The sequence below is a fragment of the Lactuca saligna genome, chromosome 4 (assembly GCF_052625555.1).
Source record: "Lactuca saligna cultivar CGN05327 chromosome 4, ASM5262555v1, whole genome shotgun sequence".
Taxonomy (NCBI): domain Eukaryota; kingdom Viridiplantae; phylum Streptophyta; class Magnoliopsida; order Asterales; family Asteraceae; genus Lactuca; species Lactuca saligna.
The window spans coordinates 122,050,636-122,077,316 of NC_136420.1; the positions used below are offsets into that span (position 1 = coordinate 122,050,636).

Here is a 26,681-nt window from a genome sequence, read left to right on the forward strand (position 1 = left end):
ATGACGATATTCAGGAGGTAGATGGCTGGCATCATTAGGAGCTCTTCAGCAGCTGATAGCAAAGAAGGGGGAGGACACCGGAAGAGCCTAGGGAGTAACCCTAGCCAGATGAGTGCGCTTGCAGAGTAGAGAATTTCGCTGGGGAGCAAGCACGCGCGATGGGATTAGTGAAAGGGCAGGTCAAGCAGTTACTTAGAAGCTCTGGGATGGTCCGTGTAGAAAGTATGGGTAGATGTGGCAGGTAGTATGGGCCCGTACTACTGAAAGTAGAGGACCCATACTTGATACAGGGAGTATTCTGAAGGTTCTAAGGAGCGGATTGAGGAGTGATGTTATGGTTCGGGTACCATACATCAGAGCAAATTGAGGAGTGATGTTATGGTTCGGGTACCATACATCAGAGCAGATTGAGGAGTGATGTTATGGTTCGAGTACCATACATCAGAGCAGATTGAGGAGTGATGTTATGGTTCAGGTACCATACATCAGAGCAGATTGAGGAGTGATATTATGATCCGGGTACCATACATCGGAGCAGATTAAGGAGTGATGTTATGGTTCGGGTACCATACATCAGAGCAGATTGAGGAGTGATCTTATGGTCCGGATACCATACATCGGAGCGGATGGAGGAGTGATGTTATGGTTAGGGTACCATACACCGGGGCATATTGAGAAGAGATGTCATGGAATGAGTACCATGGTTCGTAGTGAAGGATGTTTGTGGTTCTCCGGTTATTCGGTCATGAGTAAGTTTGAAGAGGCGTCCCTTGAGAGGGAGATCGAGAGTCCCTTAGAGTATTTTAGTAAGGAGTCAGTGAGAAGGGAGAATTTCGATCTGAGTTGAGCGATCAGTCGATAAAGGAGATGTCACCTCCTATGATCTGGGAGGTACTGATTATGTACGTGTGAAAATATGAGAAACATGATGTTTTGGTTTTGGGTTTAGGGGTAAACCCTGCAGGTCGTCATTGATGATGATTTCCCACCAGAGTATCAGGTAGCATGTGTGCCACGAGGCAGTGATCTATCATGAGCAGATAGTTAGTTGGGACTGAGATAGTCGAGGGCCACGCTATACCTAATTGAGTTTAGTCGGGTGTATGGTAGTGGTATCAGTGGGGAGTTCAGTCGAGTTTAGCGGTGCAGAGAGTTTTCTATCCATGGGGTGTTGAATATGGGAGTGGGTCCTTGTTCTTGGGATGATCCCAGTGTTGGAGCGTTGGTTGATGAGTTGAGGTGAGGGGTACGATGATTTTATGGTTCAGTCTATGAGCCAGGGATGTTATTGAGCAGTTGAGTTGTTTGGTACTAGATTGGTACGAGATTTGGAATGACTAGAGGCAGACGTGACGAGAAGTTCTTGAGGAGTTCATCAGAGGTTCAGAGTATATGAGGTCGATTCATTTCCTTAAGGGGGATTATCGGGCGTTGTGTAGAACTTTCCGGGGGCAGGTGCGATTTTGCTGGAGAAAATAGTTATGGGTTGGTTGTGTGCTATTTGGTGATGGTTCGAACCCTAAGTGGGGGAGAACTGGGTGTCGTATGTAAGAAAGCAGAGATTTGTCAAGAGCAGTTATAAGTGGAGTATAGAGATATGCAGTAAGGAATCATGAGACCAAAGATGTTGGTGATCGAGGAAAGGGGTCAGAGTGAGTTAATGCGGGAAGTACTTGTTTGAGAAGGATGAATGTCTCCACGACAGGTGTTTATTAGTCAGGAATCTAGTATTGGTCAGTGTTGGGGCAAGTAGATAGAGAATGATTGGGCAGCCAACTTCCGGGTCGGTATGCGTATCCTTGTTTGGATTTTAAGTGGTGGGAAAAAGGGTTTCGGAGAATTATTAGCGTATTTCGTAGCGTTAGTGTTTCTTCGTATTGCAATTGAGAAATTGAATACACCGAAGTTACAACTTGGGAAAAATGAAGATCTAGTTATGGGGTTCAGAGGGAATGTATTATTGCATCTATATGGTGCTTGGGGCAGGAGATCGGTGGTTGTGGCAGGATCTCGTGATGTTTGGTAGGGGTGTTCCGAGGTATCCGGGTATTGATATCTTTATTTTGGAGTTACTCGCGAATCTTGAGTTGAGATGACTTGTGGTATATCAGGTATCTATGGATCTAGTGAGAGCCCTTCGAGTATGGGCATCCAAGGAGATTATTTGAAAGAGTGGATCTTCGCAAGGGTGGGCATCTGTTATGTCGATTGCCTCCAGAGTCTGTGATGAATATTCGAGACGAGTATGGGTAGCCGCCTATGATAGTCTGCGGAGCACGAGCAAGTAGGGTCAGAGGGTGTTGTGATACTACGGGGAGCCGTAGTACTCACTAGTCAGAGGGTGTTGTGATACTGCGGGGAGCCGTAGTACTCACTAGACAGAGGGTGTTGTGATACTGCGGGGAGCCGTAGTACTCACTAGTCAGAGGGTGTTGTGATACTGCGGGGAGCCGTAGTACTCACTAGTCAGAGGGTGTTGTGATACCGCGGGGAGCCGTAGTACTCACTAGATGGCAAGGGAGTGTGATGATGGAATGTTCTCCTATCAGTGTATGATGTGGAAGAGTTTTGGGCTTGAGTAGCCCTAGTATTGAGTTTTTGGAGCCTGGATGTTGGACCGGGGGCGAGACTGGGGTCCCCGTCTCTGTTAGGGAATGTGGTGAGATGCGCAAGGGATATGCGCAGCAGAAACCAGAGATCAGAGTGGAGACGATCCTCGGTTGGATTGTATTTTCTTGCATAAGGAAAAGAGAATTTCGTGACTTGCGTGTCATGGGGCCGGGATAGTGGTCACGGGGAGGAAGTTAGTGGGATATTTGGATCATGATTTGGATGACCTTTGGAGGCTTAGCTGTGGAGTCAAAAGCTGACCTGGTGCCCAGTCTCGAAGAGGGATATGAGATGAGCTAGAGCTTATCATGATGATGTCTGAGGACACCTCAGAGGGAGTGAACGATTCAGACGCTCAAAGACATGCTTTGGGCATATGTATTAGATTTCGGAGGGTGTTGCGGCACGTATTTATCCTTGGTTGAGTTATCCTATTTCAACATCCATCATTAGTGCATTGGTATGCCACCCTTTTTGCTGTTGTATGGGAGGAAGTTTTGGACCCTCATTTGCTGAGGAAAGTGTCGATTCGCGGAAGTGGAAGTTGTAGTGAGAATGGATGATTTGGAGTATGGTGGTCGAACATTGTGTCTGTGACAGTGGTATGGAATGACATCATGATGGGATGTCTGCTGAGGATGCGGAAGGGATTCCGCGGGTGTAGAGCCAAGAGTCTCAGGTTGGATGTAGGGATGGAGTCTGGGACTCCCAGCTTGATCCTAATCAAGGGCCGTGTGCGTAGTGGTGGTTTCTCCTGGGGATGTTAGAGATGTCATCAGTGCGACGGGTTTTCCTAACCTGTGAGTACGAAGGTTGGTGCGGCTTGGGTGCTTGATTGCAAGAAGAGGACTCATGAGAGTTGCTCTGGGATTGAAGAGTAGGCCTTTCTGTCGTCACGGATTGGATAGAATGGGATCCGGATCGGGGATCCGATGGTTCATGGCTTCTAACCCTTATGGGTCGAGTGATTGTTAAGATTTGGGATAGTGATGCTTCATGGGTAATTCTCGGATCGTTGAGTCTGGTTATCAGAGGGTACATCCGGTGCCCGGTTCGAGACAGTGGTCAGGACACCGTAAGGAAAGGGAAAGTGTGTTCGAGTTTCGATGGGTATGCCTTGTGAGATCTGGTCCGATTAAGACCAGGTGGCACGTTGTGGGAGTATTTCCGGAGTTGAGTTGCTGTAGGCTTCGAGGATGAAGCCTAATTTAAGTGGGGGAGAATTGTAACATCCCGGAATATCAAGAGTAGAGTTGAAGGGCTAAAAGAGTAAATAGGGAAAGAGTGACTCGGCGAGTCCATGTGCAAACTCGGCGAGTAGAGTCGCGACTTGGTCGCGTGTTAAGTGGCCGACTCGGCGAGTCAGTGTAATGGACTCGGCGAGTAGGCGCTGAGTGGAGAAAACCCTAATTCTCGGGGTTGAGCCTTATATAAAGATCATTATGTTTTCCTCCCAGCCTCTTTATCACCCCTTGAGCCCCAAAAAACCCTAAATCACGGAGAAGCACCATTTTTGAGTGGATTGGAGCTTGGAGAAGTAATTGTTGAAGGAATTTGGGGAGATTGAAGGCTTGGAGCAAGGGGCTTTGCTTGGATTCGAATTGCATTGCAATTGGGGCATCACTTAGAGGTAATATCTCGTTATTGAGCTGTTGTTATGTTGTTTCTTCATTTTGGGGTTTGTGAGAATTTGCCTATGGATGAAATGGGAAGTCTAGAGGTTAGATATGAGGTTGCTACCTCAGATCTGGAAGGGAGAAGAATCAGAGAGCATGAAAGTCCCTATGTTGGAGTGTTTAATGAAGCTTACATGTCCCAAACCCTAGCCCAATGTGCAAACGACTTAGATCTCTTTGGATTCACGTAAAGTTTGCCACTTTACATGATGGATGAGTGGTAGGAGACTAGATCTATGTTTTGGAGCAGTTGCATAGCCTGGAATGCTTCGGAATGTATTCAGACCGGTGGTACTCGGCGAGTCACATGGGTGGACTCGATGAGTTGGATGAAGATGGCCTGGAACTCGGCGAGTTGTATGAACAACTCGACGAGTAGGTTGAAGATAGCCGTAGACTCGGCGAGTCTGTTCTTGGACTTGACGAGTCTTGTCGAAGAGTCCCAAATATTCTCTGGTTGAGTCGAGAATCGGTGAGTCGAGGGATGACTCGGTGAGTCGTGTGCGAGTGGACTCAGAGTTGTTGGACTCGGCGAGTCTCGGGGTGACTCGGCGAGTTAGGTCGCAGATTGAGTGAAGTTCTGATTATGGTAACTCGACGAGTCACAGGGTTGACTCGGCGAGTAGGGTCAGTCAGGGGTTTACTTAGACTGAGGACTTTGATTTCGACCAAGGGTTGGCCGTTGACTTTTAGGGTTTGGTTAGCGATGTGGCCTTTGGGCCAAGAGAGAGGTAAAATAGTCTTTTACCCATAAGAGGGTGTTATGAGAGGATTTATTCTAGTCTCGAGAGTTATATTCACGAGAGTATTTGCCTTACGTGTTAGGCGGTGGCGAGTTCGAGATTCAAGTGTGGGGATATCTGCTTTCTGCTTGCCAGGTGAGTCTTCTCACTATACTTTACCTTGAGTAGGTAACCAGAGTTATGTGATCAGAGTATCTGTATGCTATATGTACGTGATGTGTTGTACTACATTACTTCTATGTGATTTATGCTATGCATGTTTATAGAGTTGGAACCGGAAGGTTCCCAGAGTTAGAACCCGAGGGTTCACAGAGTTTGGGTGCACGAAGCCATAGAGTTATAGCCTTGAGTGGCTAACATGTGTTATGTGTGGTATTTTGGGGAACTCACTAAGCTTCGTGCTTACAGTGTTTTGTGTGATGTTTTTTTTGAGGTTTCTTTCAGTATCACGGGACGGCACCGGCTTGATTGTACACACCAGAGAAAGAGTCATATTTTGGAGGATCCTGGTTTTCTATGCAAGTGAAAATGGAGTCATGTTTTATAAATCGACTATGAATGAGATTTTAAACAAGTGTTTCTAAGAATAAAATGATTATTTTAAATGAAAAATTTATCTTGAAATTTACGGTGTTACATAAATTCCATGGTGGTCATTCCCTAGTAAATTCTGTGGTGGTGATTCCCTAGAAAATTTCGTCGTGATTAATCCCTAGCAAATTCCGTGGTGGTGAATCCCTAGTAAAATTCATGGTGATCATTCCCTAGTAAATTCCGTTGTGGTCATTCACTAGCAAATTCTGTCGTGATGAATCCCTAGCAACTTTCGTGGTCATGAATCCCTAGCAATTTCCGTGGTGTATATTATATATCAGATTCGATATATACCGATGGATAATTGATTTATAAATTAGATCCAAATTATTTTGTAGTAATATATGAAAAAAATAAGAAAAAAATCAAAACCATTATATCATAAAGTAATACAATAATTATTTATTATATGGAAAAAAGTTGCAAATCTGAAATAAATACTCTGCAATAAACATATATCAATACACTTTATGACATACTAGTGCTGTTGTTTTGTAAAGACGTTAATAACATTCAATGCCGTTTGAAGTTGTTTCTCAAGATGCCCGCCCCTTGCCTTGTTTTCTTCTTGTTGGGCCTTCATCATTTCTTTAAGCTCTTCGTTTTTCTCATTCTGTTTAGCAAGAAGCTCCTTCATTTCTTCTATTTCATCATTTTTTTCCGAAAGGTTAGATACATCCGTTTTACTGTTCCTATTAGGAACTACCTTTGCAAAAGAGCCTAATCCATAAGGTCTTTTTTTTCATGACCACCAACAACATCATAAAATAGCTTGTCCTCCTCAAATTCAACACCTTCAGCTTCCAACTCTTCCCGTTTTTCTGTGTAGGCCGCCTACAACATAAAAATAATTTAAGCTAAAAGATATAAATTTATGAATGATATTTTGAACTAGCTGCAATATAAAATTTTAACACTGAAATAAATATTAAATGAATTTGTCTATCTTTTTCATTTGTGAAAGTGACTCCATCGTGATTCTTCGTGTGTGTATACAGGAACTATTCACTATAGGGTGGATCACATCCTAATTTCCTCTTCTGCATAAATACCATATAAAATGTCAAATATACAGATAAACATATATAAACATTGATACAATGCACCATTAAAAAAATTACCAAATCAGAAACAATTTTCAAATGACTTGCGGATCCAGCGTTATGTATAGGTTTTGCTACTCCATCAGCCACACTGTTACGCCTATTTTTCTTGTTCTGATCAGATTTTAGCGTTAACTCTAGTCAATACCAATGTATTAAGAAGATAAACTACTGATGAGAAGAGAGAAACAAACAATAAAAATAAATTATATATGAAGGCATTACTACGCATGCAAACTATTGAATACAATCAAAACCAATTTATTTGTAATTTAAGATGATAATATACTTAATGATGATCACAGAACAAGAAACGATCATCATGATTACAGTAAATTAAATAAAAATAAATTTTAGATGAGTGACAACCTATATCGCTAAATTCAATGCACAAGCGTATAATAAACAAAGATTTCGATCAATTAGCCATCGGAGATGATGATTACAGAAAATGTAAACCCTATTTCTAATCAGTAAACTTACCCTAATATGCAGCCTAAACATGTGTAGGTTGGAGGGAAAGGAATTGCGAAATATTTTGAAGCTCCTCTAATGACAAATTCAAATTGTGCTAATTACCGCTAAATATTTAGTAATTCAATTTCATTAAAGTAGTTCCAAATTGACAGATAGGTATATACATATAGCTAACGTCAAGAAAGAACATAGACTAACAAGGTGTGCATAGTATAATTTAATTAAAATTATAAACGAGGATTAATCATTAATAAACGATACATCTTTATGCTTTTATTTTTAAACCAAAATTTATATATAAAAGACGTATGTGTCATGTCAATATATATATGGTAGTTGCTTATGGTGTCATGGTATCACCCATGGATGATATATGGGTCATTGGTCAACATGGTAGTTGCTTATGGTGTCCATGGATGACATACGGGTTATTGGTCAACATGGTAATTGCTTATGGTGTCCATGGATGATATATGGGTCATTGGTCAACATGTAGTTGCTTATGGTGTCCATAGATGACATATGGGTCATTGGTCAACATGGTGTAGTTGCTTATGGTGTCCATGGATGATATATGGGTCATTGGTCAACATGTAGTTGCTTATGGTGTCCATGGATGACATATGGGTCATTAGTCAACATGGTAGTTGCTTATGGTGTCATGGTATCACCCATAGATGACATATGGGTCATTGGTCAACATGGTAGTTGCTTATGGTGTCCATGGATGACATTTGGGTCATTGGTCAACATGTATAGTTGCTTATGATGTCCATGGATGACATATGAGTCATCGGTCAACATGTAGTTGCTTATGGTGTCCATAGATGACATATGAGTCATTGGTCAACATCTAGTTGTTTATGGTGTCCATGGATGACATATGGATCATTCGTCAATATGGTAGTTGCTTATGGTGTTATGGTATCACCCATAGATGACATATGGGTCATTGGTCAACATGTAGTTGCTTATGGTGCCCATGGATAGGGGTGTTTACGGGGCGGTTCGGATCGGATACTAAAAAATTTATAAACCGTGACAACGGGGCGGGTACCTTGCTAGCACTAACCGTAACCGAACCGAATTGCTAAAAACCCGAACCGAACTGAACCGTATAAACGCGGGTAACCATGGTTCGGTTCATGGGTTTCTGTTAAATATAAAAAATAATAATCAATCAAAACTACAAACTCTATTTTAAACAATTCTTTTCTAAAACTAAAAAACTCACAAAATTAAGAAAAAAAAAATCAATGCTTGCTAATAAACCAACTCTTTAATATTATAAAACCAATCATCAATTCTTTGATATATTGATATATTGATATTTATTAATTCTTGTTTTTTTTGCATGTGGCGTCAAACTAATTATTTGGTTACGAAGGATAATTAATTAGATATCATAAAACCAACTTCACTTCTAGATTTTCTAGATTTACGCATAACAAAACACAATATATTCGAATTACAGTAAAAAAAAGTTAATTCTTTGATGTTTAAATTACAACCAAATATATTAATATAACTGAATCTCATATATATATATATATATATATATATATATATATATATATATATATATATATATATATATATATATATATATATATATATATATATATATATATATATATATATATATATATATATATATATATATAACAGTTCGGTTCGGGTATCCGTGGATATCTAAATATTCAAACCGAAACCGACCCGTAGGTACTCGGTTTTTTTCGGTTTTGGTTTTTCCGGATTCGTTTTTTTTCGGTTTCGGGTTGGCTGGGTTAGCTCGGTTTTTCGGTTTTGCGGTTTTTTTGTACACCCTATCCATGGATGACATATGGGCCATTGGTCAACATGTAGTTGCTTATGGTGTCCATGGATGACATATGGGTCATTGGTCAACATGGTAGTTGCTTATGGTATCATGGTATCACCTATAGGTGACATATGGGTCATTGTCAACATGGTAGTTGCTTATGGTGTCATGGTATCACCCATAGATGACATATGGGTCACTGGTCAACATGGTAGTTGCTTATGGTATCCATGGATGACATATGGGTCATTGGTCAACATGATACTTGCTTATGGTGTCATGGATGACATATGGATCATTGGTCAACATGTATAGTTGCTTGGTGTCAATGGATCACATATGGCTCATTAGTCAACATGTGTAGTTGCTTATGGTGTCCATGGAAGACATATGGGTCATTAGTCAACATATATAGTTGTTTATGATGCCTATGGATGACATATGGGTCATTGGTCAACATGGTAGTTGCTTATGGTGTCCATGGACGACATATAGGTCATTGGTCAACGTGGTAGTTGCTTATGGTGTCATGGAGGACATATGGGTCATTGGTTAACATGGTAATTGCTTATGGTGTCATGGTATCACCCATAGATGACATATGGGCTGCAAGATTAGTGAACATAATATTATGGTTATTCAATTTGAAGAAACGGAAGTTACTTTAGTTTAGCTGGAAAACGCATCTTACTTCTTACCCGAAGTCGCAGGTTCGAATCCTACTTTTGTCAATAATTTTATTTAAATTCATCTCTCTAAATTTAAACAATAATTTTATTTAACTTTATCTTTTAAAATTTAAACTATCAATTTATTTACAAAAATACGCCTAGGTATTGACAAAAATACCCTAACCATTTATGTAGTAACCTTTGTACGTTTAAGGGAAATTATGTCAATTTATAGTCTAAACACCTAGGCATCATAATTTGGAGTGAGAGTCATCCCGTCATTTCAGTTTATCGGCGGTAGATCAACTACAATCCATTCCCAACCATTAAACTTCTGGCACGCTGATCAAAAAAACCTAAAATCATTGTTGTTACATAATTTGAATTACAATCGAAGCAGTTCAACAAAATGGTAGCAAGTTCATCATAAAAAGAATGCAAACAAGACAACAAGGAACAAGGATCACTTCTTTGCCATTGTACTTGATTGAAAAAATAGTAACTACGGTTGGGGGTAAATCACCAATCGATGCTTTTAAGTGCTAGTTAGTGTAAGTATGATGTGCATTACTTCTATTATACTTGTATACATACTTAATTTAGTGTTTAATAGATGAATTTTGTTGATTTGTGAATTGTAGTTGCAAACTCTTTAGGGATTCTGTAACATCAGACGCAATATATAAAACCATAGACACAAATCGATTAAGGTTTCATCCATTAAGTGTTCATATGTATGAAGTCATAAGAAAATGTAGAAAGTTGAACAACCCACACGTACTCTTCAACGATGGAATGGTACTCTTTTTTTAAACCATACAAATAATTATGGATTCAATTAGTTTTCTATATTTGTATTTTTAAAATTGTATGATTACTTATTGTATGTCAGGCGAAGTATTTTACAATAGGGAAAGAAATATCAGGGAAACAGTTGCTTCAAGATGCAGCCGTTCAGGGGAAGTTGGATGCGATCTTCGTTCTGGGAATGATGTTGATGGCCGAAGGCATTGAAAGGAAGCAAGAAGATTTGATCATGTTAAATAATGCATACTTTAATACTAGAAGAAGTTGGAATATAAGACATACCTGTAACAAGGTTAAAAATCACTTAGTAAGGAGAAAAAAGCAGATAAAATTTCATGGCTTACGTAGAAGTTGTGCAAAGCATCCTTCTATGAGCAGTTATGGAACAACTTTTATGTATCAACACAGTTGGTTGTTGAATTGTGATATTTTTTTGTGGGATGCATGTTTGGTTAAGTTTGCTAGGATGTTTGATGTTAGTCTCGAGTAGTTATATATATGATTATTGTTTGATTCACACAATTACTGATGCATATTGTATTTGTATTTTGGTGTAATGGGAATACATACTTTTAATTTTATTAAATGTTTATATATATATATATATATATATATATATATATATATATATATATATATATATATATATATATATATATGTTATTTTTTATATATATGTTATTTTTGCCTTTTTCATTTTACTAACTAAAAGTCCACTGTGACCTATAATAGGTTATAATGCTTGAATAATGTGTTTTGACTGAAATACCCTTAGTAGTCACATATTTGGATTGATTTCAAGGGCACGTTGGTGTATTTGCATTCTCTAAAGTGAAGGCGCCATTTTTGCTATGGAATAAAAATAAGTGATTAATCAAGTAGTTATTAAGGAAAATACTGTATATAGAATTTATATTTTAAGTAGCTCTGTATCTATATTTATTATAAATGTTATTTAAATTTATAATTACCTGTATACTACATGGGGTTTAACATGGTATTGAACAATATCGACCCAATAATTTGACATAGTATCCATCCAACACATCGAAATCAAGAGTTGTTGAAGGTTCCTTAATCGATACACACTTTGTTTGAATATGTGTTCTGCAAGTTTCAATCTTAATTAAACCATTCTACAAATATTCTAAGCCATTATCCAATTATAAAAGTTATTCAACCATTCAAATTATACAACTTTGAAGATCGATTCAACATTCGGTCATTAGCTTTGTGAAACGAGTCGTTGTTAAGGTACCTTTGCAATGTTTGTATGGTAATTATATATTTACTTCAAATGTCATATATGAATTCAAATCAACATTAATGAACATACAACATTGTTTTATTTAAATTTATGCTTTAAAGATTTAAGACAATGAACAATCCAAGTAGAAAGTGGATGTATGAAAGAAAAGATAATCGTAGTTGTGTATCGCTTGTTTTCGTACAAGGAGTGAAAAATTTATAGATTTTTCTACCAGTCAACATAGGTTCATGGACGAAGATAAAATCAAATGCCCATGCATCAAATGTCGTAGAATACCATATAGAGAATTTGATATTGTTAAGCATCATTTGTACAAGTTTGGTTTTGTTGAGGAATATTGGTTTTGGGATAAACATGGCCAAACATCAATTGATGATGACAATACGTTTTAGGGGTGGATGATTTAAACACAAATTTTAGTGAAGGTGCATATTCTTATAGAGAAATGGTCATAGATGTAATGGCTCCTGAATTAAATACTAGTAATCCTGAAGAGGAGCCAAATGCACTAGATAAAAAATTCTTGGATGTGCTAGATGCAGCCGATAAAGAATTATGATGTGGATGTAAAAAGGTGTCACAACTATCTGCTGTAGCTAGACTATTGAATATAAAATCAGAGTATCGCATACCTGAGAACAGTTATGATGCTATCTACTAGTTGATAAATGATGTGTTACCAGAGGAGAATAATATGGTAGGTAGTTTACACGAGAGTAAAAAGTTAATAAAAGCACTAGGTTTGCCTATGGAGATGACTGACTGTTGCAAGTCTGGATGTATGATATATTAGAGGCAAGACAAATATCCTTATCGGTGCAAATTCTGCAATGTAGGTAGGTACAAACGGTCAAAATTTTTGGCTAGATGTTCTCGCGTATCCTTTAAGAAAATGCATTACTTTCCTTTGACTCCAAGGTTGAAGAGACTGTATGCTTCACAAGTCACAGTCGCTTCCATGCGATGGCACTCTGAGAATCATGGACATAATGTTGGAGTAATGTGTCATCCATCTGATTCAGAAGCTTGGAAGCACTTTGACAAAAGTTATCATTCATTTGCAGCAGAAGTATGTAATGTAAGATTAGGCCTAAGTACAGATGGATTTGCACCACATGGAGCATTTGGAAAACAATACTCATCTTGGCCTATTATTATAACACCTTATAATTTTTCACCTTCTATGGGCATGAAAGAGCCTTACATGCTTTTGACCGCACTTGTGCCAGGACCGTCAAACCCTAAGCATAAAATAGATGTATTTTTGCAACCAGTTGTTGCAGAGTTGGATCAGTTATGGGAAGAAGGCGTAGTAACATATGATATATCTTTAAAACAAAATTTTCATTTAAGAGAAGCTTTGATGTGGGCAATAAGAAATTTTCCAACATATGCAATGTTGTGTGGATGGTCTACAACAGGTAAGCTAGCATGTCCACATTATGGGAAACATACACAAGCATTCAAACTAACGAATGGTAATAAGATGTCATGGTTTGACTGCCATAGAAGATTTATACAGGTAAATCACCCATATAGAAAGGATAAAAATAAGTTCAAGAATAATCGTGAAGCGACAGGAGGTCCTCCTCCAAGTAAGAATGGTGAACAAACTTTAAGGGAGATTGAACAATTAGGTTTGGTAAAAGTGACTGACCTAAATGTTGATGATGTAAACAAAAGAGGTGGCGATCATGGTTGGAAAAAGAAAAGCATATTTTGGGATTTACCATATTGGAAAACAAAACTCGTTAGACATAATTTTGATGTTATGCATAATGTGAAAAAATGTATTTGAAAACTTTTTTTACACTGTAATGGATGTCAAAGGGAAGACGAAGGACAATGTAGCAGCCAAAAGAGATCTGAAGCTCTATTATAGGAAGAGAAAAGGAGTCGATGATAATGAAAGAGCATACTATGCTCTGGACATGAATCAAAAGAAAGCCATATGCGAATGGGTGGAGAAATTATGTTTCCCCGATGGTTATGTTTCTAATTTTGGGAGGTGGGTTGATTTAACAGTGTGTAGACTGTTTGGAATGAAAAGCCACGATTGTCATGTTTTTATGCAAAGATTGATACCAACTGCATTTTGTGAGATGTTGCCAAAAATGTATGGGAAACATTGATAGAGTTGAGTATTTTCTTCAAAACAGTAACAACAACATCAATCACAACAAAAGACTTGGAAAGGATTGAATCCGAGATCCCAATAATTCTATGTAAATTAGAGACCATCTTTTTCCCTGATATTTTTAATTCCATGGAACATTTACCAGTAAATTTGTCATACAAAGCACAGATAGTCGATTCGTCCAATATCGATGGATGTATCCATTTGAAAGGTTAGTATGGTACATCATAATGTATATATGTTGCTATTTTTGTAAGCTAATTTAACTAATCTTCACTATAGATATCTAAATTAGTTGAAAAAAGATGTAAAAAATAAAGCTCGAGTAGAAGGGTCCTTTGTTAACACATACTTGCTACATGAAGCATCAATATTTTGCTCTAATTATTTCGAGATTAGTGTCCCTACACGTAATAGAAAGTTGCCTCGAAATGATGATGGAGGAGGAGATTAGCAACCGGATGCTAACAATGGAATGTTTGATATATTTTCATATCATGGGCGTCCTTAAGGAAGATTCACGAATAGAATGATGTCTGATGAGGAAGTGGATGTTGCCCAAACTTACATACTCCATAACGAAGATAAGATCAAGCATTACATCAGATACGTAATATGCATCACTTTAAATTATAATTGTGTAATTGCTCTAAAATAACATCTCATGCATGATTTTGTTTATTACATCATAGTAACTTTAAAAATGTTATTCAAATAGTGATACAGAATATTTGAAGAAGATATGATAGAACTTATTACGGATATGGATGAACGTGAGCTTGCAGCTAAAGTTGAGAAGAACTTTGTAGCATGGTTTCAAAACTATGTGAGTGTTATTTTTGTATTTTTTATATTTATTATTTTTTGTTATACTTATAATTAACTCTAATTAAGTGTTTTACCATTTTTCATATAGGCACATAAGATCCGGATAAACAACAAGTATATATCTGACATTTCCAAAATGCCATTCAAAAATGTGAAATTATATAGTGTATACCTTATCAATGGTTACAAGTTTCACACAGAAGCTCATGGTCGTAACAAATAAACAACCTATAGCGGATTATGTGTTAGTAGCCAAGGAAGTGATTATTATGGTAAGGTAGAGGAAATTTTAGAAGTCGAGTACCCTGGTTACCCACTTAAAACCACAGTTTTGTTTAAATATCATTGGTACGATCCAACACATAACATAGGAGTTAAGGTTCACAAACAATATAACTTGGTCGAGATAAACTTCAAAAGAAAATACAAGTTCGAGCCGTTTGTTTTAGCCATGCAAGCCACAAAGGTGTGTTACATTCCTTACCCAAGTTCGAAAACAAACAACTTGGACGGTGGGCTATATTTAAAGTTAAACCTCGTGGTTGGACCAATGAAAATCATCCTCAGAAAGGCGTTGCTTTCTAAGAACATGAAGTTGAATCAAATGAAATCATTATACCAAGTACAGGCGATACATACAGTTGTGATGTTCAGGACATGTCAAGCAGCGGCTCAGATAATGAAAATAACATTGATGAAGAAGGTGAAATTCAAGAGGATGACAATGATGGTATTCCTGACATCGAGGGTAGTTATGAGTATAGTACATCGAGTAATGAAGAAGAAGAGGAGGAAGAAGATAATGAGTAGATGTTTTTGTTTCTTTACAAAAGGATGGTTACAATGTATAATTTTTAGTTTTTGCATGTGACTTTGTAAATGTGATGTTATGTACTAGTGTCCTTCATGATAATTAATTTAATAAAATGAAATTTTATCATTCTTTGGTACATTGAAAGCATTTACTAAAACGGGATATGCGTTTTTGAGATATTTGTATGTACAATATTTTCATTAAATATCCAATTAAGTAATCGTTTATGTTATAATCCAGTTTTTGTACATTGAAATGCTTAAAAAGTATTCAAGATAACATAAACATATATAATAGCAAATGTTTGTTCTTTCCTATTACTAAATACATATAAAATACAATAAAACAAACAAAATATATTACCAATTAAAAACATATCATTCTAACCATATCTTACAAATTCCATTGATCATAATAATAATAATTCATCCATAGAATAAGAAAATTAATTAAGAATACAACATCCCAACAAAGAAACAAACAATACATACCATCATGAACTTGATGATTCCACGGGTTTTTATTGCCGATGCAAGTTTCCGTAGGTAAGTATCTATGAAATTGAACTACTCCTTATCAAAGTTGCTATGGAATATAATTTCGTAACAAATTTCGTCACAAATTAGCCAGGATTTTTGTTCCATAGCAAAACAAGCAAACAAAATCAACTATGGAATTGGTTTCCGTCACAAACTCCGTTGCATAGTAGCCACGATAATTAATTACATAGCAATAGTACAACGGAAAGTAATTACGTAACAAATGTCGTTGAAAAATTTCTACGAAATTTTGTTCCATAGAAATATCGGTAGCATAATACCAACGGATATGGAGTCCGTAGCATTTTCCCTACCAAGTCCCATTCTTGCTACCAGAAATAAAATCCATAGACAATGTAGTAGCAATATTGCTATAGAATGACATTCCATAGCTCCATCCATTTCATATTAACAACAAAAATACGTTCCATAGCAATCTTCCCTAGCAAAATCGCATTTTGCTTGTAGTGACCCATTTCTAATTGAAAACATCATTCAGATGAAAATGATGATTTTATGGTTTAAGATCATCATGATCTTGAAATCAATGTTTCATTTCAATCATTTGTGGGACCTATTTAGGTTGCTTCTCTTCTTCATGAAGAAAGTGATTTGGATGATGAAACTTCTGTTGCTCCAATCACTAAGAACAACTATCTAATCATGAACAAAAAGTTGAATGCACTTGTTCGTAGGGCAGACTCATTTTCTCGTATAAATTTCAAGAAATTGATGACCATTCATGTGAATACCTTGAACTCCATTTTAGCTGAAAGTAAGAGATTTTTTTTTGATGATCAAGAAACATTAATCTCAAAAACCAATGTACAAGTTCCTAAAGCTATTTCCATAGCCAATTCCACACTTTCAAAGGTTGATTATATTCTTTTAGAAGTTCAAATTTTGAAAATTGAAATTATTTTGGGATTTCTACTCATCATGGTACTGTTGTAGTTGCTATCAACACTCTTGTGGAGAATTATGAGACGAAGGAGAAAATGGTTGATCTCTTATATAAAAACGACAACAAGCTCAAATCTACGCAAATAGAATAAAAAAATATAAAAAAACTCTTTTGACAAAGTTATTGAGGAACTGGAGTTAGTGAAAGGGAGAAACTTTAAGATAAATCAATTTAAACTATTAAATATAAAGGAGGTTCATATGTTGATTATTTGTCTCAGATGTTGGGTGCGAAACTTACTCCTATTCTTTCTCAATTTAAAGCTTCTTCTAGTGTTTTGAGTAACGTTGCTACTTCGCAACAAGTGGGAGAGGATGTAAAAGACATTATTCAAGTAGAAACTTCTCTACCTAAACTTAAAATTTGTAACATCCCAAAAATTAAGCCCAAAAATTTCATTTTTAAATAGGTAATAAAGAAATCGTTAGTATTAAAAACATTCATCGTGTCATCCTGTAAGGTCGAACCTTATAATATGATGATGTTTGAAACTGATCACTCAGCATCAGCATCAGTGTCAGCATAAAAGTTCTTCAGTATATATATTGTCTTATATGTAACAGATTTAGTGTTTATCTTGTTTCTAGAATTATCATATATTAGTTAGCTGGAACATCCCTGATTTGTAGGGATTGTCTATAATAGCACTATATAATCTTTTGTACGAGTTTGTGAAGGGGTTGTCTTTCACAAACCCTAATAGCCGCTTTGTGCAAACAATAATCTCTTTGTGAGATTATCATTCTTAGGGAAAGTTCTTTGTGATATTTCGTTGTTCTGTTCTTATTATTAGTTATTGTTTGATAAATCGATTGATCTAAGATCCGTTCAATTGGTATCAGAGCAGGTTTATTTTATCAAACAAATGGGTTCATCCTCTTCTTCTTCAAACTCATCAAATCATCCTTCTACTAAAATTCATCCGTTTGATGAAACAAATTTTGCTATGTGGAAAATAAAGGCTCTCTATGCATTAGAGTCGGTAGATGAAGACATGTTGGACATCATCGAAAAGGGTCCATATGTTTCGATGTATCAGCCTTTGAAAAACAACGTTCCTGATGGTGCCATGAAGAAAACACCTAGAGAAAACTGGACAGCCGATGACAAAAGAAAGAATGGTCTAGATGTTCGTGCTCGGGCTGCAATCAGCTATGCCTTGCCATACAATATCTTTGGGCTGGTTCAGAATTGCATCTCAGCAAAAGAGATGATGGATACGATGACTGTATCTTTTGAAGGCACTGAAGAAGTCAAGGCTACTCAAATAAATGATCTAAACAGAAGGTATGAACACGTTTTTGCAAAGAAAGGTGAAACCCTGACTCAAACCTTTAACAGGTTTAATACTCTTGTTAATGATCTGCGGAGACTAGATCAGTTGAAGCATCGAACTGTTCTAGTGCAGAAGTTTTTGGATTCTCTTGGTGCAGGTTAGGAGAACCATGTTGATGTGCTAAAAAATAGTGAGAAGATCAACACTATGGACTTACAAAGTCTCTATGGAAACCTACGATACTATGAGGAATCCAAGCTTTAGAGAAAGGAGCTGATGAAGGATTCTCAGCGTGAGTCATCAGTAGCTTTATTCTCAAACAAAAAGCAAGTGTCAGAGTCAGACACTGAAAACCATTCAGACACTGATTCTTCTAAAAGTGACATTGATGATCTCGAAAAGGTTGTGGCTAGTGCGACTTTGATTGTGAAGACTTTTGAGAAATCAGGCCGAAATTTCTCAAAGTTTCAGAAAAAGATGAGTGGGAAATCTTCAAAAAGATCAGACGCTGATAAAAAGCATGATACTGAAAGGAAAGGGAAAGCTCAGTGCTTTAACTGTGGGAGCACTGATCATTTTGCAAAAGAATGCAAACAAAGAACCCAAAGCTCGGATGAATACTGGAAGCAGAAGTACAACAAGCTGGTTAAGAAACTGAAAGCAGAGAGCTTGGAACATAAAGTTCTTGTTGCTGAAGAAGAAAAATGGAAGACTGATGAGGAGTCATCAGATGATGCAGTTAAGTGTCTGATGGTCAAGATAATAGACACTAATGAATGTAAAGTCAGCAACAGTTCATTTGATGTTGATATGTCTGATGCAGTGGAAAACTCTAGGAAGCACAACACTGATTCTCCTTCAATGTATCAGGTTCAAAACTTTGTTTCATATTCAATGAATGAAAAAATCAAAATTTTTGAGTATTTGGGTGTTCTTAATTCTAAGAAGAATCAAACCATAAGAGATATGCAAAATCAAATTGATCTTCTTAAAATTGAACTACCCTTAAAAAAATAACATTATTGACACTACTCAAGAAAATCTAAGAGTTACTAGTTTATCAAATTCCTCACTATCTGCTGAAATTGATAAAGTTAAAGACCTCTTGAACAAAGAGCAAACTGTTTTAAAACTTTGGGCTAAGTCTTACAAAAATGCTAATTATGTTATTTCTGCTCAAATACCTCACTCATGTGAGAAAATCCTTGTGGAAAATTTTGCTGAAGCAGAAAAGGTTTTTAACTCTCAAGAAAAGGAATCTGAATTTTATTCCATAAATGAATTAAAAGATAGTTTCAAAAACACATTTATCAGTAACACCTTTATTAATCAGAGTCTCGTTGATGAACACTGTGTTACTGACTCTAATGGTGTTACTGAGTGTAATATTGAAATTACTGGAATTGATCCTTCTTATTATCCTGCACATCTTGTGAGACCAACTCCTCTCACTGAAAATATTATCGCATTTCCAATCTCAAACGGAGTGTTTCATGCTGTTCATGAACAACTTGAACAATATCCTGATTGCAGTGTTTCAGTACATAAGTCTAAATCTTATACTGATGTCAGCTCCTCATCCATCACTGATTGTAGTTCTTCTGACACTGAATTCTTTAGTAATTCAATGTTAAATAAAATGACTCAAAGTTCACTTGGTGAATCTTTCAAATATAAATGTGTTAAATCTAAAATTGTGTTTACTAAGAAAAACTTTGGTACTAGAATTTGCTATAGGTGTGGTGATTCGACTCACAAAATCAGTGAATGCAAGTTTGATAAAACATCATTAAGAGCTGATAACATCAAAGTTAGAAATGAAAAATGGACTCTTAAATCAAATTCTTTAAACTGTCTGCCTAAAGAGTGTTATAATATATTGTCAAATAACTTTGTGAGTGACCCATCTTCCAATGGGTCAGTGTGTTCTAACTAGTTTCTCAGCACTACAGGGTCAGGAGCATCTTTGATACTTAGATAGTGGTTGCTCAAGACATATGACAGGATCGAAGTCTCTCCTGGAAGACTATGTCAAGAAAACTGGTCCTGCAGTAACATACGGAGACAATGGAAAGGGGTTCACTAAAGGATATGGAAATATCAAGTGCAATAACGTGGTGTTTCAGAATGTTTCATATGTAAAGGATCTCAAACACAATCTTATCTCAATCAGCCAATTGTGTTATGCTGATTATGAAGTTCACTTTACAAAGAAGGAAGGAAGAGTTGTTAACACTGACAAGAACATCGTACTTTCAGCAAGTAGAAAAGATGATATATATGTTCTTGACATGTTCTCAAGTGACAAGGCGCTGATGTAATGTTTCTTTACAAAGTCTCAAACCAATCTCAGCTGGATTTGGCACAAAAGGTTCTCTCATTTGAACTTTAGGAATCTATCCAAAATATCCAATCAAGATCTAGTGAGAGGTCTCCTAAAACTCAGCGTTGTCAAAGACAAGATGTGCTCAGCGTGCGAACAAGGAAAACAAACCAAGTCATCATTCAAACCCAAGTCATGTTCTAGCATATCTATTCCTCTTCATTTACTACACATGGACTTGTTTGGACCTATTCCTGTTCATTCCCAAGGAGGAAACAAGTATACTCTAGTGGTTGTGGATGAGTTTACTCGATTTACATGGGTGGTTTTCTTGAAGAAGAAAAGTCATGCTGCACAGGAAATTATCTCGCTGATTCATAAAAATGAGACACTGACTGGTCTCAAAGTTAAGCACCTAAGGAGTGATCATGGCACTGAGTTCCGGAATTCAACTCTTGAAGAATTTTGTGATTATAAAGGCATTGGGCAAAACTTTTCAGCTCCTCGCACTCCTCAACAAAATAGAGTTGCTGAACGAAGAAATCGAACACTGATTGAGGCAGGAAGGACCTTAATGATTCATGTTGGTCTTCCTATGTCGTTTTGGGCTGAAGCTCTTAATACAACATGCTATACTCAAAATCGATCTCTAATTCACAGGATTCACAAGAAGGCACCATATGAGATGCTGAAAGGTCGAAAGCTGGATGTATCCTTCTTTCACATGTTTGGATGCATTTGTTATATTCTTAATCAACGTGATCCAAGATCAAAATTTGAGCCTAAGGCTAACAAAGGTATTTTTGTTGGGTACTCATCTATTTCAAAAGCTTTTCGTGTTTTTCATGTGAACAGGCAGTGCATTGAAGAATCCATTCATGTGAAATTTGATAAGGAATCATACACTGATGAAAAAGTAGCTCATTCTTCCTCTTTTTTTCAAGAGCTTCTCTCTTGCCCATATGATGAAGTTTCTCATGCTGAAGAAGAAGCTACTATTCCCGATCCTATCGTTCCAGATCCAAGTTCCTTGAATCAAGATACTGCAGTTAGCTTGACAACTCATTTGTCTGATACTGATGAAACTCTTGAGAATGAAGACCCTCCTACAACTGATGTTCCTTTCAGCAATAACACTTCAGCGTTAGTGGAATCAGCTTCTGGACATCAAGATCACCCTGTTGATCAAATTATTGGGAATCTTCATGATGGTGTCCGAACCAGATCTCGTGTATCTAATAATTTTTTCATGTATGTTAATTTCATTTCAATGATTTTACCTAACAAGATACACACAGCTCTTCAAGACGCTGACTGGATTAAAGCCATGCAAGACGAGCTGAAAGAGTTCTAAAGGCATAAGGTTTGGACCCTTGTTCACAGACCATCAGGAAAGACCATCACTGGAACACGCTGGGTCTACCGCAACAAGGTTGATAAAGATGGCATCATTACTCGCAACAAAGCAAGGCTTGTTGCTCAGGGGTTCACTCAAATTGAATCCATCGACTACGGGGAGACTTTTGCTCCAGTTGCTCGCATTGAAGCAATCAGACTGTTTCTCGCATACGCTTCTTACATGAACTTTATTATCTACCAAATGGATGTCAAAACGGCATTTCTTCATGGTGAGTTACAAGAAGAGGTATTTCTCAAACATCCCCCAGGCTTTGAAGACAAAGAGCACCCTAACTATGTGTACCGACTAGATAAAGCTGTATATGGACTGAAGCAAGCTCCCAGGGCCTGGTATGAGACACTGACATCATATCTTCTTGAAAATGGCTACAGAAGAGGAGAAATTAACAATACTCTCTTCATCAAACAGAAAGGCTAAAAACTGATTCGTGTTCAAATCTATGTCGATGACATCATCTTTGGATCTCCAAATGAGAAGCTGAGCAAAGAATTCGCTAAGATCATGTCTCAAAGGTTCGAAATGAGCATGATAGGGAAGATGACTTTCTTCTTAGGTCTTGAGGTTCAGCAACAAAAATAAGGTATTTCAATTTTTCAAAGTAAATACATTGCTGACATGCTAGTTAAGTATTCTCTCAGCGACTGCAAACCGGCTTCTACTTCGGTGTCCAAGACTAATAAGCTACACGCTGATCCCACCGACGCTGATGTTAATCACTCTCTTTATCAAGGAATGATTGGATCTCTTCTCTACCTCACTGCAAGTCGCCCTGATATCATGTTTGGAACCATTCTTTGTGCTAGATTCCAAGCTAATCCCAAGGAGTCTCATCTCATTGCAGTCAAATACATCTTTCAATACTTAAAGGCCACTCAGAACTTGGCACTGTGGTACCCTCGTGACTTAGCGCTTGAACTTTTTGGATACACTGACTCCGACTATGCAGGTTGCAACTTAGAAAAGAAGAGCACGTCAGGTGGATATCACTTCCTTGGAAATCGAATAATCAGCTGGTCCTGCAAGAAATAAACCTCAGTAGCTATCTCCACTGCAGAAGCTGAGTATGTTGCAGCTGGGAGATGTTGTGCTCAAATCCTATGGATTCAAAATCAACTTCTAGACTATGGGCTTAAATTCACAAAGACTCCTATATTCTGTGACAACGCTAGTGCCATTCAGATCACACAGAATCCGGTTCAGCACTCAAAGACAAAGCATATAGAGATCAGACATCACTTCATCAGAGACAATGTTGAGAAGGGCAAGGTTGTTTTACAGCATGTCAAGACTTCCGATCAACTAGCTGACATTTTCACCAAGGCCCTGGATACTCAAACTAATGCTCACATCATTGGCAAACTTGGAATGATCACTCTCGATTGAAAATTTGTTTTACTAATGTTTGTTATTGTCTTATACACTAATATTTTTTTGTACTGATGATGATGCGCTGATGATGTTTAGCATGCTGAGTACACTGTATGATCTCTTATCTCTTTCTCTTTTACAAATCTTCTACACTAAAGTTGAATGATTCACTGTATTAAACCATACACAGATAACAACTTGAAACTCTTTGCCGATGGTTAGACAAAACACCAAGTTCTATCACACGCAACTATCCACTCTAACCAATCTTACACTGATTCTGTGATTCGGTGCAACAAAAACACATGCTGATGAGAATCTAACAGTCTTTTCTGATGGTTAGACAAAACACCAAGTTCTATCACACGGAACTATCCACTCTTACCAATCTTACACTGATTCTGTGATTCGGTTTGACAAAATACATGCTGATGAGAATCTAACAATCTTTGCCGATGGTTAGACCAAAACACCAGTGTCTATCACACACAACAATCCTCTCTTCACCTTCTTCTCACTCAGTGTCTAATGATTCAGTAAGAAATACCACTCACTGATAATGACTCGACACTCTGTGATGATGGTTAGATAATTAAACCAGTATCTATCACAAGCACCAATCACCTTGCTAACCCTAAACAAGCAAGTTGTACCTTGAATTGATGACAAACTATCTTTCAGCATGTAACTTTCTGTGATAGCAGTCTCAGCGCTTCCGCAGTCTCTGATTGTCGTTTCCTCTTTGGTACAACAGCTCTATTTACCCAACGGCTTTTTTTTTTGATTTGACAGTCTGGCAAGATACGCAGTTATTTTCGCTAAAGATAATTATTACTTTTTACCGTTTCATTCCCTATTTAAACCTTTTCACCTCTTCCCCAAACCTTTTTACCTTCCTCCAATCTTCTCTCTCTCTTAAAAAAAAAGGAAACCCTAGAATCCTAAACTTTTTCAATGGCGGCATCACTGTTCACCTTCTCCTCCACTTCAAGAAGAGTCGTCCCAGCTCCAAACTCTCCTCCTCTTCCCATATACATCAAAGCCACCAACGTAGTTTTCAACCCTGATATTCCATATGTTCATCGAGGTCTTGGACTTGATGATTTTGTTAATTTCTTGGTCTCCTGCCGACTCCGATACGCAATCAGTGACGTTCCATCAGAGTTCTTTCCCGAACAAGTCTGTGAGTTCTACTACACTGCAACAATTAATGATGAAAACAACGTCATCTCTGGGACTATTGGCCGTGGAAGACACTCAGTCTTTATTACCGCTGACCTCCTCAGTGCTGCGCTCAGGTTACCAATCTTTGAACCCTTCTCTAAGCTTCCACCTATTGAACGCTGTCGATGTCTCTTTGATCAACTAGGATATGATCACTCAAAGGCTGGTACTCGATCAACTCTCATTCTGCATCAATGTATGACTCCAGGATGGAAGTTCTTCATCGGTGCTCTGTGCAAATGTGTGGGTCACAAATCTCGCAGTGGTGATCAATTGAGCACTTATGAGCAACAAGTCGTCTGTTCCCTTCTTCTCAACAAACGACTTGATTATGGGGCTTTCTTCTTTGATCAACTTGTTTAACTTCTTCGTGCAATGTACGTGCTGATCATGTCCCCTTTCCACGCTGGATTGCTCTTGTGCTAGATAAATTTTTCGCTGAAGCTTACTACTCCTACTCTGGAAACCCCATCCAATGCCCATGCATGTCAGTACAAATGTATCAGGATGATCCATTGGAAACTGACATCGGCATCTCTGATCGGATGAGAGAATGGATTGCAAATCCATATACTGTTCCTTCACTAACCGCTGATACTGATGAAGGCGCTGATGGTAACAACGAAGATCATGCTGATCAAGAAGCTGAATCACAGGATGGTGGTCATCTCTCCCCTCAACTTTCTCATCATACTCTTTCTGTCGCTGAGAGAGTTCGCTCAGCTCTGGGGGAGCAACCATTTCAGAGGGAGCAACCATCCCAGGGGGAGCATCCTTCTCCGGGGGAACAACCTTTCTCCAAACAAGTTCCAGGTACTCAATTCCTTCATATACCGGCCTCAACATTCAATGAGCTACTTACACTGACTCGGGACATGAGTCAGCGTCTTTTACGAATTGAGGCCGATGTCCATCAACTGAAGGGAGTTATTTTGCCAACTCCTTCCCCTAGCCCACAACATGATGATGGTCAAAAAGGGGGAGAAACTGATGATGATGATGATCCAAAAGAGGGAGACACTAAATCTGTTGAGCTCGGATCTGAGGATAACACCTTATCCCAGACTGAGCCACCACACCCTATGCACGAGTCTGATAGACCAATTGCTGAGGAGCATGATAGACCAACAGATACTGAACAGCTTGCTGAAGATAGTGAGCATGATGATGATCATGATGATGAGTGTCAGATGCTGGACATGAACTTCATTGATCCCACTATTCCAATTCAAGAGGAAGCCTCAGATAATGATGAAGATGAACATGATGATGAATGTCAAATGCTAGATATGAAATTCATTGATCCCATTATGCCAGTCCAAGGAGAAGATTCAGATGTAGCTAGTGAGGATACTCAACCTCTATCTCGCAAGCTCAAGGCAGCAGATACTGAATTGGGTTCTTCACACACTGATACTTCTCTGCCTAGCAAGAAACCTAAGTCCATCGTCAGCATATCCAACTTGGCAGCTGAATGGAACATGTTTCTTGATCAAGTTAAGCAAATTCTTGATGAACCCAATCAAGCTCAGCTTCTAAAGAATATTGCTCAAGCTGATGAATCTCTCATTCAGCATCAACTTCAGGCCAAAGGATCTTTTGAAGCTCAGATGCAAAAGTTCTTAGAATATCAGTCCAAATCCAAATCATCCCAGCCTCCTCCCAGTAGCAGCAAGTCAAGGACTAAAAATGTTCTAGACAGGATTGATCGAAAGAGGTTTCAAGATGTTCTTAAACAACGAGTGAGCAGTGATAAAATCATCAAAGTTACAGCTTCTAAACCTCGTAATGAAAAAATTCTTACATTGCTGATCACTCGTCAAGGCCCTCAACATCCATACACTGAAGTTGTCAAGAGGGATGAGCTGATCAAATACGGATATTCTGAATGGATGGAATTGCTCGAATTAGCATCCAAGCAAACTTCAGCTCTCTCTTCAGAACTGACATGTGCTCTCCATCTACTGATCAAGAAAGTTCAGCGCTTGGATCTTGTTCCTATACAGCACTCTCAG

General features: G+C 37.8%; 1 protein-coding gene across 1 annotated transcript; it reads left to right on the forward strand.

Annotated features, from left to right (window-relative positions):
* The first annotated feature begins 9,582 nt into the window (after positions 1–9,582).
* On the forward strand, positions 9,583–12,332 carry LOC145040103 (putative F-box protein At1g67623). The gene is made up of 4 exons (XM_078988083.1): positions 9,583–9,659; positions 10,338–10,494; positions 10,589–10,734; positions 12,215–12,332. Exons 1-4 carry the CDS (start codon positions 9,583–9,585, stop codon positions 12,330–12,332), a joined length of 498 nt encoding a protein of 165 aa, XP_078844209.1.
* The last annotated feature ends 14,349 nt before the right edge of the window (positions 12,333–26,681 follow it).